Source organism: Podarcis raffonei, chromosome 14 (genome assembly GCF_027172205.1).
Source record: "Podarcis raffonei isolate rPodRaf1 chromosome 14, rPodRaf1.pri, whole genome shotgun sequence".
Classification (NCBI taxonomy): Eukaryota; Metazoa; Chordata; class Lepidosauria; order Squamata; family Lacertidae; genus Podarcis; species Podarcis raffonei.
In genome coordinates, this window is record NC_070615.1 from 42,699,701 (window position 1) to 42,713,732 (window position 14,032).

General features: G+C 45.0%; 2 protein-coding genes across 3 annotated transcripts in view; both read right to left on the reverse strand.

The window, feature by feature from the left end:
• Positions 1-345: 345 nt before the first annotated feature.
• BHLHA15 (basic helix-loop-helix family member a15) lies at positions 346-6,418 on the reverse strand. The gene is made up of 2 exons (XM_053365496.1): positions 6,111-6,418; positions 346-1,325 (listed from the first exon to the last, which is right to left on the reverse strand). Exon 2 carries the CDS (start codon positions 1,248-1,250, stop codon positions 726-728), a length of 525 nt encoding a protein of 174 aa, XP_053221471.1. The 5' UTR covers positions 1,251-1,325; positions 6,111-6,418; the 3' UTR covers positions 346-725.
• Positions 6,419-11,052: 4,634 nt separating this feature from the next.
• The window catches only part of LMTK2 (lemur tyrosine kinase 2), a 41,769-nt gene continuing 38,789 nt past the window's right edge, over positions 11,053-14,032 (reverse strand). Inside the window, exon 14 of one of the 2 annotated variants that reach the window (XM_053365492.1) lies at positions 11,053-13,176. In XM_053365492.1, coding sequence (XP_053221467.1) covers positions 13,148-13,176 — 29 coding nt within the window. In that variant the 3' untranslated portion in view covers positions 11,053-13,147. The remainder of the gene's footprint in view (positions 13,177-14,032) is intronic. The other variant, XM_053365490.1, reaches the window with a different exon arrangement.

Sequence of the window (14,032 nt, forward strand, 5' to 3'; positions counted from 1 at the left end):
TTTTTAAAAATACGCACTCTAATGCAGCTTCCATGCACTTATTCGTAGCATGATAAAACAACTGGAAGGTGGTAGTTTTGCCTTCACTGGAAGTTTTTATACAGCCATCTGTCTGGGATTTCTTAAGCTGTGATTCTCGCGCTGTAGAGGGTTGGACTAGATGACCGCTGGAGTCCCTCAAAACCTACAATTCTATGCTACTGTGAACTGAAATCTCAAGTGTCTACTGCACACACAGTTCCGTACTGCCAAAACAGAACCACAGAGGTAAAAGTGATGCCACCAAATGTTCATGTGTCAGCATGCTCAGAAGGTTTGCTGAAATGCAAAAAATAAAATAAAATCCAGCCCAAAATCCCTGAATGGACCACCTCCTACCACCCCAAAAAATATACTCCAATGAGGGCTGAGTATGTTCAAAAGCCACAGAATTTTAGTTAGAAAAGAAAACAAAAAAATCTGTGAATGGAGGTGGTGGCGAGTATCATGGCCTTCTGGGGGAACCGGAGAGCTTTTGCCTTGCAATGTGTTTGGTCACAGAACCCACTTGTCCATTGCATAATCCAGCCTCAGAATTGTTCGGTGTGAATTCACAGGTCTTTTCAAACAAACAAAGGGGAGCAAACATAGCCTTCCCTAAATCCTTTCGCCACGCTGTTGATTGACCCTTTTGGGTCTTTCCCTGGGAACAGGAAACACAACCAGGGAAGACCCTTGTCTACCCTCTAGCTGCCTTGCCTGAAGCTGTGGATCTGGGTGGAATACTTCTGCAGCTGCCCCGCGGGATCGTCGTCTTCCCCGCAGTGCTGCTGGTAGTGTTCGTACAGTTTGGACCTGCTCCCCGCACCGGGGGCCTCGGCGGCAGGGATGTGCCCGTTGGACATCCGGAGAATGGTCGAGGTGAGAGACTTAATATAGTTCTTGGCCAGGGTGAGGGTCTCGATTTTGGAGAGCTTGTTCTCCGCCCTCACATGAGGAATGACCTCCCGCAAGGCCTGGAAGGCGGCGTTGAGCTTGTGCATGCGCTGCCTCTCCCGCTCATTGCTCTCCAGCCTCCGCAAGCGCCTGTCTTTGCTACCTCCCCAAGGCAGTTTCGCCGGCCTGGAAGGGCTCTTCTGGCCCTCGTTGTTCCTCTTCTCTTTGCGCCTCAAGCATTTCCCGAGTTCCTCCCCGCCAGGGGCTGGCTCTTGACGCAAGGTGTCTTCGGGGATGGTGTGCCGACGTTTCGCACCTTTGCTTTTGGCCTTCATCGTCGGCGCGACACCAGGAAACCGGATCCCAGATCTATTTCCTTGTGGAAGATGATTCTGGCACCAACCAAAGGGCTGTTTTAAAAAGAAGACACTAAATTAGTTGCCAACAGAGCCAGAAAATGCATTCTCATCAGATGTCACTCAACAGGGGTCTGTCTGGTTTATAAATTCAGGATATAGAGGCAGTGGAGTCCTGAGTGTGGTGGAAAGGATTGTCACTGCAAGGGTGGATCTGACTTTTGGAATGCAAAAACATGGGTGGGTAGGCTGCATTTATTGCACACTTTTTTGTTGTTATATGCAGGCAACTCTCTACTTGTGCCTGACTGCACACATGCATTGTGCGGGGAACCCGGAAATGGCACGAAAGAGCTGGAAAGTCTGTAGCTCATGAACAGACACTACCCAGAGCCTGAAGAAGATGGCCTCTTCGGGCTCTGGGGAGGGTCTCCTCACAAGCTGGAGGCGCAGCAGGACTTTGCTGAGGCTGCTCAGCCTCCCTGCCTAACAGCTGACACGTGGGGTAGCGCAGCAGCCACCACTTTCTTGCACATCAGCTGATAAGCCTGCATGCTCCTTTGGCATGCAAGGAGACCCTCTCTGGAGTATGAAGAGGATGTCCTATTTGGGTGCTGGAAAGGGTCTCCTCATGAGCCATAAGGGCATAGTTGCCAACTCCCTGAGGCCCTGGGCACCCAAGCACCCACAAAATCCCCCATGAAGGGGCCGGGCACCCACAAATTTCCATGCCAGGGTCATGCACACTGCATGACACTCACAGCCCCAGGTACCCACGGTCGCTGGGCCATGCTGGCATTCCTGCATGAAGGTGTCTCCAGGGTGCTCCCCACTTATGTGCATTTCACTTATATGTAGGGGCCTGGAACGTAACCCCCAGATAAGTGGGGAGTCACATGTGTGTGTTTGTGTGTTTGCATATTCCTTTTGTATTATTTGTTTATATAAACCGGTATCCGTAAAAAAAATATAAAAGTCAATTTACAATAATAACACATAAAACTGTGCAGTTTAAATCAGAAATCAGCAAACTATTGTGGGAAGGTGTATTCTTAATTGCCTGAACAGGCCTGAAGGAACTGAGAAGTTTTCAGCAAGCGCTTAAAACAGAAGGTGCCTGCTGAACCTCTCTTGGCACAGCATTCCACTGGCCTGGGAGAAGGACATGAAAAGACTCACATCCTCGTTATTGTCAAATGTGGAAGTGATATATATTTTGTGATGTTTTGCTGCTGTTGTGACCCGCTTTGAGCTAAATTTGATTGTTGGGGAAGCAGAATGCCAAATATTAAACCCAAAGCTAGAAAACTAATAAAAGCAGGGAGAAGGAGCTGGGATAGAACGTTCCCCTGCTATGCTTTGTATTTTGATTTGGATGGGATTTCTTGCATGGAGTATTAAAAATGGCAACCTCCCCCTTCTAGCTCTCTTGCCTGCTTGGGAGCAGCACCACTGATGGCTCCTGTGTCTCCCAGTCCTTTAAAGCCAGGACAGCGAAGAGCCGGGAGAGCCCAGGTGGAAAAAAACTGTTTCATACTAGTAAAATACTGCAGACCCTGAGCCCATCTATCCCACCTCCAGGCAGACAACAGATGCAGAGACAATGTTTATCTTTCTCATCTGCACCTGCCATTCCTCAAAGGGAGCTCAGGCAACACACTTGGACTCAACCTATTTATCCCACTCACAACTCTGCAAAGTAAAAGAGGTTGGAAAATACCCAATTGCCCAAGAACCACCCAGTGAGCTTCAAGGTCAAGCAGAGAGCTGGACCTCATGAGCACCTCCAAGTCTCTCGCCACTCTCACCCAGGGATGGAGAAGCCTGTGGACGCTCTAGGCATCTCTGGACTGCAACTCCCTTCATCCCCGACTGTTAGCCATGCTTGTGGGGGCTGATGGGAGTTGGAGTGCAAGAACACTGGGAGGGGGGCAACCAGTTCCCTCCCATCCCTGCCACAAAGAACCCCAAGCTGAGATGGGAAAATCTGATAATGTCCGATTTCCATTGTGAAGAAGGATTAGTACCAGAACCTCCCTCTGCCTGGGTGCAAACTGCAATAGCAGAAAAATGCAAGCAGCAGATCAGCATTTCAGAATTCTAATTCAACACCTGGACATGAGAAGAGTCTGGAGGATCAGGTCAATAGCCCATCTAGTCCAGCATCCTGCCCTTACAGTGGCCAACTAGATGCCTGTGGGAAGCTCCTAAGCAGGATGTGAGCAACAGATCACTCTCTGTTCTTGCAGTTTTCAGCAGCTCGTATTCAGAAGCATGACTGCCTCTGACTGACTACTGGAAGCTGAAAAGCTCAAATTCAACGTTTTGCAGACTTTCTTGAGAATCTTGAGACAGAAAAAGTTTACCGACTTTCTAGATCAGGGATGGGGAACCTGTGGCCCTCTAGATGTGGTTGGACTTCCAACAGCCTCAGCAAGCATGGCCAACAGCCAGGAACGATGGGACAATGTCCAACAACTTCTGGACGGATGTGGGTTTCCCACCACTGTGTCTAGATCCAGTTCTATTTCTATGATACTAACAGCATCCTTAAAAGGGGTAGATTGGTAGAGCTAGATGGATGAACTCATAATTTCTAGAAGCAATGGAGCCATCAAGTTACTATGACCTAAGCCTGGTCTCTGGAAACATTTGCTACATATGAATCCATGTTGGAGAGAATGGTCTTCACCACTGAACAACAACCAACACCAAGCAGCTATATTTGAGAGGAGGGCTGTAGCTAAGCTGTAGAACATCTGCCCCACATGCGGAAGGTCCCAGGTTCAATCCTGGTCATCTCCAGGTAAGGCTGTGAGAGACTCCCTGTCTGAACACCTAGAAAGCCACGGCCAGTGTAGACAACAGTGAGTTGGATGGATCTGACTTGGTATTAAGGCAGATTCCCATTATCCAAACAGTTGTGTATTCAAGATGAGGTTTTCAGGCAAGGAGGTCAACTCAGACAATGCTCAACCTCTTTGAGAGGCAAAATGCCATTAAGGGTGGGAAAGTAAGCTTGGCTTCTCTATATAGAGCAGAGCGATTAAACCATTTGACCCAGCAGAGTTTGATTAAATACTAGCAGCAACAAAAACAAAGCAGGCAAGTTCATATGCTGTCCACTTCCTAAGTCCTCAAAGATGAGCAGACGGCTGTAGGAGGCACCCAACCCCAGCTATCCAGGGATAGGAGAGCTGCCCACACTGTTCCAAGGTTACTTTTAACTTAGGGTCCGCTGCCCCTCTCCTCCAAGCTTTATTCTTTATCTCCATAAAATCATAGAACTGTCGAGTTGGAAGGGACCACAAGGGTCATCTAGCCCAACCCGCTGCAATGCAGGAACGCGGAACTTGAACCCAGAACCCTGAGATGAAGAGTCTCATGCTGTACTGACTGAGCCATTCTGGGTTGGTACCTCGATAATATATAACACATGAGCACGGCAAATACTCAAGTATGTATTAAGTACGTTCAACAGGCAATTGCATTGGGCTGCAGTTCCTTGCTGAGTGCACATGGTGCAGCAGAACAAGGCGCAGGGAGTCGGTTGGGCATGTCTCCTGCCCTCTCTCCCCTCTTTAGGAAGCTGCCTTACGCCACATGAGACCAAAGGCTCCATTGAGCTCAGTACTGTCTACACTGACTAGAAGTGAGTCTCCAAAGTTTCAGGCTGGGGACATTCATCAACATACTTGGAGATGCTGGGGAATTAAACTATTGGCCTTCTACACGCAGAGCAGGTGTCCTAGCACTGAGCCCTTCTCCGTGCTAGCAGTACTCTCTTTTCATGACTTAGGTCCCCGTATGCATTGTACATGCCAAGCAACATCAGACCACTTTACAAGGGTCCCCCCAAATAATCCTGGGGGAAATTGAGTTGTTAAGGGTTGTTAGGAAACCCCCATTCGCCTCGCGGAAATACAGTTCTCAGAGTGGCTTAAGAATCATTGCCTCTTCCCAGGGAACTCTGGGAAATACAGCTCTGCAAGGTTACTAGGGCTCTCCGAACAACACTCAGCACCTTTAAACTACAGTTCCCAGGATTCTTTGCAGGAAGCCATGATTATTTAAAGTGGTATCGTGCTGCTTTAAATGAATCATGTACAGTGGTACCTCGAGTTAAGAACTTAATTCGTTCTGGAGGTCCGTTCTTAACCTGAAACTGTTCTTAACCTGAAGCACCACTTTAGCTAATGGGGCCTCCCGCTGCTGCTGCTGTGGCGCTGCTGCACGATTTCTGTTCTTATCCTGATGCAAACTTCTTAACCCGAGGTACTATTTCTGGGTTAACGGAGTCTGTAACCTGAAGTGTCTGTAACCTGAAGCATTTGTAACCCGAGGTACCACTGTAGATGGGGCCTTACTCTGTTGCATCTGCATCCCCAAAGATCTCCAGCAAAAAGCTACATACTTGAGAGCTTCTTCTTTCTCACTATTCTGTTCACATTCCACTTCCCCCTCCCCAGGGAGCCAAAGGGTCGCATGCATAGCTCTCCCCTCCATATCTTGTCATCACAACAACCTTGTGAGGTAGGCTAGGCTGAGAGGCAGGTCAGGCTTCTTGGCGATTTGGGTCCCAAACTCTTAATTAGCTACACCACACACTGAGCCCTGGCATAGTTAGGACCAGTAAAAGATGTTCCTGATCCAGAACGAGACCCATTCTAAAAGAAGAATGGATTTTTTAAAATGCCACGTTTTGCACTGATAGTTTTAAGAGCATGTGTGTGATCAACCCCCCTTGATTGCTCTCCTGTTCAGATTCCAGTCTTTCCACCAGGATTTTCGATTGTGAGCGGTTCTGAATAAAATATAAAATATGGGGCGGATACCTACCCAGCAATGGGGCAGATGACGGCAGCAGCATCCTTAACTCCAAGCTGGTGTCTTCGGTGAGCAAGGTGCTCACATGCAGGAGAGCAAGTGCTTTGAATTCCTCTGCCTCTTGCAGACTGCTTACCGGGGCTAGGACACGTCACTTTAATGCACAAACAGGTGAGAGAGGAGGAGTTTGGCTCGGTCAAGTCTTTTGCAAATAAGCCAAGAGGTGTGTGTGGCAGTTGTGAAATTATAAGAGTGTTTCGCCATGTGGCTGAAGCTAAGCAAGGATTATGCAGTGTGGGCAGGGATCGCAGAAGCAACATGGGCAACCCCCCTGTTTGCTGCACAAGAGAGAGTGGGCAGCGGAGGGGGGTGGCTGGTGGCCTCGCAGTCATGAAATGCGTTGTTGTTTCTCAGCCAGCCAAGTGAAGCAATCGGGGCTAGGTCAGCTTGACACAGACCATAGCCTCCAACATTTCTCCGATGAAAATAGGGATGTCCTATTCAATAATAATCATAATAGTAGTAGTAGTGATCATTCTTATTTATACCCCACCCATCTGGCTGGGTCGCCCCAGCCACTCTGGGAAGGTTCCAACATCTATAAAAACATAATAAAAAAATCAAGCATTGAAAAACCTCCTCTATACAGGGCTGCCTTCAGGTGTCTTCTAAAGGTTGTATAGTTACTTATCTCCTTGGCTCGGGGGTCGCATAACTCCATACCCTCCAACATTTCTCTGATGAAAATAGGGATGTCCTAAGGAAAAGCCGGACATTCCAGGATCAGATCAGAAACCGGGATGGCTTCTGTTAATCCGGGACTGTCCCTGGAAATTAGGTACACTTGGAAGAAAGATACACACACAAACACACACACTTTTTGCTTTCTTCCACATAGAAAAACTGCAGACTGTCAGGCAACCTGCACACAAATCACACACGAGTGTTACTCTCTAGCTCAGGCATTCGCAAACTCGGCCCTCCAGATGTTTTTGGGACTACAACTCCCATCATCCCTAGCTAAGAGGACCAGTGGCCAGGGATGATGGGAATTGTAGTCCCAAAACATCTGGAGGGTCAGGTTTGGCAATGCTGTAGCCCATTGTGGAAGCAGCTCTCAATGCATTCTTCCATCACAAGCAAGGCATACAATTATTATAAATTACATTTGTATACGGATGTGTAACAACGTGCTTCCAACAGATGTAAAGAGAAATGGGCGTTACCCTGAGGTTGGATAGAATGAACATATTGGTAATGTGGTCTTCGTTGACAACCCAGCCACTTAGAATTTTTAACGAAGCTGAATAAAGCTTAATAAACAACTATCAGACTTTTAGAAGACATCTGAGGCAGCCCTGTTTAGGGAAGCTTTTAATATTTGATGAATCATTGTATTTTAATATTCTGCTGAAAGCCGCCCAGAGTGGCTGGGGAAACCCAGCCAGATGGGTGGGATATTATTATTATTACAAAGTGCTACTTTCAGGTGAAGCTACATCTTCTCACCTGTCAGTGACAAAGCTGGGTGCTCCCTGCAGCTCAAATGTGCAACTAGTTGAACTCAAATGCTCAACTACGACACAAGCAATCTGTGCCAGAGTTCTGGAGAAAAAGCAACCCACCTTTGGGTAGCAGTCGACAGTGTTTGCCACCACAGCAATGGCATCAGGCCTGAGCGAGAGCAACTATGGCAAACCCAAGGGACACAACACAGCCAGGAGAGAGAGGAAAAAGCAGGTGTGTGGCATGCCATTTGTACCAGGGCCAGTCCTCAAAACTTGTCAATCCTGTTGCTGATATCTGGCTGTGCTCCCTTCACCATGATCAAATGCCATAATTGAAGAACCTGTTCTATTCACCCTAGCAAGCTGTCAACGTCTGTGCCACCACCCAACCTTGAAGACTGGTTAACGGTACTTTGTAAAACAACTTAATCCTAAAATCTCCTGCATCAACAGATTTTTTAAAAAGTGAAAAAAGATGTGGCGTCATTATTGTAACAATCACCCCACTTGACATATACCCAAAGGCAAGGATGAACCATAGCTCATTGGTGAAAGCTTCACGTTCCCTCAGGTTAGGTGGCACAGTACAAAATGCAGATGGGACACCAGGATTTATAAATATATACCTTTATTTTTATTTTGCATATTAAATAAGGTTCTTTAAATTACAAGCAGTCTTGAATCACACTATGCATGATCAATGTACAGTAGAAATATTACAGTTTTAAAATTTACACAATTTAAAGACAAATTCGACCTGAAATTTCATTGACTAGAATATTGCCATAAACCTCATACCTGTATTAAATTTCCAATAGGAAAACCTCTCCCCTATGATTTTGTAACATAAATTTCCTCATTTACAAATAGAGTAAAACATTGTATATACACACAGATACCATTTACCATTAAGTGACAGCTACCACTGTGCAAGATCAGACGATTTATTAAATGGAACCAAACATCTTAAACTCATTCAAGTTTCATTTGAAAATAAAAACAAAAACCGGGCTGGTGGTACTGAACACTTTCTCCTCTCTTCTGTACTCTCATCTCAACAATTTGCCCTTAAAGACTTGATTATTATTTTTAAAGAAAGGTTATTTTATACAACTTAAAGCTGAATTTATTTTTATCTTTATTTTTTACACTCCATTCTTATTTTTAAGGCTATTTCTTATAAGGCTAATAAGTTTCCAATTCCACCTTCCAATCTAAATAGCCGTTTTACCCGCAATGCAATTTTAAACTGAGTGCATAATTGTGTCTACCCCCTCCCAAAAAAACCTTCCTAACTAAGCTGTCTCCCTCCCAAAAAAAGACAACAGGATCAGAACTGCATATAAATCAATCTAAAATACTGATTTTTAAAAAGTAGGCATGAATGGCTCTCATTAGTGCTTCATTAAGTGTTTTTTTTTTTAAAAAAGAATCCATTCATTTCCAATAAAAGCGGTGGCTTTCCCCTTCTCACTTGTGCACAGAACTTGGAAAATTATTTATCAATTAAAACTCTCTTCATTTTGAACTGCTGCATTGCAAATGTTACTTTACAGGGGTGGGATCTAGGTGAAGGAACGTATGACCTACTGAGTTGTATCCAAAGCTAACCCAACCCAAGAGTATACATCCATTGGAATGAATGAACTTGACTTTCAGCGGGTCTACTCTGAGTACAAGTGGCATTGGATACCACCCTCCATCTTTCAGCCTGAGCCTCTTTGAACTACTACACTACCCTGGCCATTATGAGAAGTCCAGCTCCCATTTACAAAACACATGCACGCCCCACGGCCCCTGCAGGGGAACAGCAAGAGCACAGATGCACTGGTGCAACTGTGGCACTGCTGCTCCTGGTTCCAGGGCTTCTTAACCCCACAAAATTTAGTGTTAAATAAGCTATTGCTAACGCCTTGCTCTGTTCCCTAAGTGACTCCTCCTCCTCACCTTGGAGCAGCAAAGACAAGAGACCCCTTCAACAGCCAAAACTTTCTGGCTGGGCTCCGGTGCCTTCAGAAGAAACACAGGAGGAGAACTCTACAACATAAAACTTCTTCCTAGCAATTCATCCTTAAAACTGGGGGGGGGGGATTAGGGTGGAATTGCTTGCTAAAAGTTTTAACATGCAGCTGTTTAAAATGTACAGGTGATCTACTGGGGGGCAGCGGGGAAGGGGAGAGAAGCAGGAACCCTAAACACATGCAGCAGCAGCAGCAGCAGCAAAAGTTGGGATAAGATTCCCTCATGTTAATTCTTGGATTTGCACGTCTGGTCCTAAAGTCACTATCCTCCTTTAAAAACACAGGCTTTTAAGTCTGAAGGAAACCTACAACTCCCCACCCCCACCCCGCCGCCCCCTTGAAGAGAACTGTTACTCGCAACCATCACAACGAATGCTAACCTGCTCAAATCTTGCAAGACACACAACAGTCGTCTGGGTAACTAAGGTGCAAAAAAGGACACAGAAGTCAGCTTGTGAACCATGCAGTAAAGAAACCTCTACACGGTTTAAAAGGTATAAATTTGGGCTTCAAGTGATGTGTTAGGGCTAACTAGCCTGGATTTGTGTGTGCGTGTGTGTGTGTGAGCTTTAAAATACACTCGTTTTAAGAGCTTTTTGTTAGTTACAGGTGCCTCACAATATCGTTTTGCCCACTATGAGAGAGTTTTGTGTTCATGGGATCTAATCTGAAATTCTGCCTTGCTACTCTGAAATTCTGCCTTGCCTTCTTCTCACCACAGAGTGGAAGAACAAGCGTCAGAGATAGCGAGTTTGCATTTCATATGGCCAAAGCAACAAGTGTGTGTTAGGTTCCATCACGGTCTGTGGAGATTATTTTTTTTTTAAGCCTCCCTCATGATTAGTGCCAGCCGTATGAACCCATTCCAGGAAGTGTTTTCTAATGCCCGTCCCCCGTCCCCCCAGACAGCCCTGAAGCCACTCAATGCACCAGATGTTAGGCTTGTGGCTGGCTGCATCTCCAAACTGTGTGAATTCCAATCCAGGACTAAGCAAGCCAATTTCTATCTGCAGCATGAGGCTCTGGAGTGCCGATTTTTGGCAAAAGGGGGCAGGCACCCAGAGAAAATGCAGTCATGAGGAATGCACACAAGTGAGATTAGGCTATTCATAATTTTCACACTTTAAAAAAAAGGGATAAAAGCAAAGAATACTACCAATGCACCCCTTTACTCCATAAACCAGGGGTGGCTAAGCTGTTCCTCTCCTGAGGCTGTAGGGCTACAACTCCCATCATCCCTAGCCATTGGCTATGCTGGCTGGGGCTGAGGGAGTTGAAGTCCAACAGCATCTAGAGAGCCACAGCTTATCTCCTTGCCATAAACTAAGTCTGAAGTCATAAACTACAAAGTTAGGGGGGGCTATACTTTCTGCTGCACAATTCCATATATTGTTGAAAACTCAGTAGGGCAGGTTCACTTTTGTGTTTCCTTGCTTTTAATTTTATTACATTAAGAAAAAGCAGAAAGAGGGGGAAAACAACCTAATCCGACTTTAAAAATCTCCCTACTTGACTCAGGCCTGTCCAAGAGAGGAACAACCATTCCAAATAGACCCAAGGTTGTAATGTGTATTTTGAAAATTAATTCAGTGCACATTAAAATTTGCTCTTCCAAGAACAAACATTGCGGGATACTCCAAACAGACAGTATAGCTTTAGAGAAAAGTTGGCACATGAGATCATGTTGCGGGCAAATGCTTGAAGCAATACATGTCTCAAGCTGTTCTATTACTTTTTCTTTAGACAAATGAGTTCCTTGTGTAATGGGGGAGTCCATAACTCACAATTTTAATGCACTTCAATTTCTGCCCTCCACAGGGCTCATGAGAACCAGCCTGGCTGAAGGAGAACGGCAAAGGAAAACCCTCAATACTTTCATACATTCTTTGATGAGAAGGTTTAAAAGCTACCAATTTTCATGCCATTTACAGATGTTCTCAGACCTGAAGCAGAAAGAAACCTGTGCAGGTCAGCTGGATAGCTTAATTTTTAAAAAAACAAAAGAAAACATTTTTTTACATATGTCTTCCCCCACTGCCAAAGCTGAGGCTGCAAAACACATTTTACAGTTCAAGTGGTCATTTTAAAAGTGAGACGGGGGCGGGGGACCCTGCAGCTTATATTCTGAGTTCACACACTTAGGAGAGCTATACACTAAACCCCTTCCTATTTTATGAAAGCCAGAGTAGCTTTCCATCAGCAGAACAGGGCTCTGGCAAGGGATTTAAAAGCTCTGGAAGATCTGGGTCTAACAACACACTGCCAATTAGCCCTTAAGTTTCTATTAGCCATCCTTAAGGTATTAGAACTACCAGTTTTGCATGGAAACCTGCAGTATGTGCCAACTACAGCTGGCACAGAAGACCCAAATCCCTACTGAAGATTGGTTCTCAAATATCCACAGGTGACGCCTGCTCTGCTAAAGCTGCTTCTTTAGAGAATCCCAACTTCAAACACAAAGAGAAAGAGCAACTGCATGAGTCAACACATCCCCTTTTACATTGCATCAGCAGAAATGTTAACACTTCCCTGAAGATGAGATGAGCGATTCAAGAAGTTACCCAGTAACCAAGACCATCATTTAAGGACACACACACATACACAGATATTGAGTCTTCCAGACGTCTTGGGTGCAGAGGGAAGCAAACAGAAGAATGTTACAACACCACAATTTTTTTTTTAGCCAACTATAACTAAAAAGTCAATTCGTCGACCACTGTACTGCAGATGGGAATATAAGAAAGTGAATTGCCCCTTTAGAAAAGTGGATAGCATACAAAGCTCCAGAAATTATAAAAACAGGAAGACTCAAGCTCTGTACACCCCAACAAGTACGCTGTGCAAAAAAGGGGCACAGGAGCACAAAGCAAACCAGTCAGGCAGGTAAAGGACCCCAAACAACTTCCATCAATCAAGAAGCAAAGAAGAATGGCTTTGTACAATGCAGAAGGACCTGGGAAGGGCAGTTACTAGTGCATCTGCAGCTAAGCAAGGTGTGAAGTCTTTGAAATATGGCTTTCTACACAACAGCTCTCAAGTCAGGCAGCTTCAAGTGACATAGCCACCTTCTGCTCAGCTATGTACAATTTTACATGTTCATAGAGATAATACATTGAGAATACAAAAGGGTATGGTACAATCCTATATATAAACCAGAGCATAACTTGTACATATTTGTTACAAATTGTCTGCAGGATACTTCAAGTACTTTGGGGGTGGGAGAGGGGGGAGAAGGGGAAGGCTAGCACATATATATTTTTAAAGGAAATGCAAAATGCACCAGTTTTCAAAAAAAAAAGTACACTACAAAAAGTAACATCCACCTTCAAGTTCAGGTCTTGATCTAACATTGCCTTCAGGGTGTGCAAACATCTTGATTATTGGATTTCAGCAGGTCTGCTTTGTTTTCAGATGCAAGAGGGTAGTCGTTGTTGTTTTTGAAAACGAAAATATTGGCTGTTAGGCAAAAAGCAGAAGTGACCCCCCACAAAACGATGACCATTCACCGAGGAAAGAAGCTTCAGTCTTTTTCTCCGTCTTCACTGCTCCCTGTTAGGAGACACAAGGCTATTATTAGAGGGTGAGGCTTTGGATATTCTGCCTCCAGAATGAGTTCCTTAAGACTGTGGATTCCTCTCAAGGCCTGTTTCCCAGGGACCTTTTCCTGGACAAGCTCTGCTGAAATTGCAGCAGGCGGGTGTGAAAGTATTTAAAAGAACACGGGTGCATTTTTGTGCAAATCAAATACAGATTGTACCATAATAGTTCCCCAGCAGTTTGGGCCGTTTCCCTCTCCTCCAAAAGTGAGATTCTGATGTTTAAAAAGCACCTGAATTATCCATCTCCTGTTATGAAATCAACCCCAGGGACACAGCTGGAAGTCTGTCAGGCACAACTGTCTAAATCGCACAGTTCAATGTCAGGACATAATAGAGCTAACCGCACTATTTAAACACTGGCCTTAATGATAAACAAGCAAATACTCCTATCTAATCAGGACTCCGCTGAACTTAATATAAGCTTATATACCAAACACCAAGGACCCACAAGCACCAGGGGCATTTAGGTGCTCAAAAATATCCTAGTTTTATGATTAAAAATAATAATAATCTAGCCAGTCGTGAACTTGCTTATTTGGTGTGCTTTAAATTCCAAAGGACTTGGGAATTCTTTTGGGCAAAACAGAGTCAGTTTAGGGCTTGCACCAGTCCTATTCGTTTCCAGTGAAGACTGGGCAAAAGAACTACCTGGCTGGGCTAGACATATCTACCTGAGATTTTACTCTCTGTTCTGCCACCTAAAATCCACCCACCTTGCCACACGGTGAAGCCACTTCTACAGGCAAGCTACAATATGACACCAAAGAAAAGGAAGTAGTAGGTATAAATCAGGAAAGGCAAATACA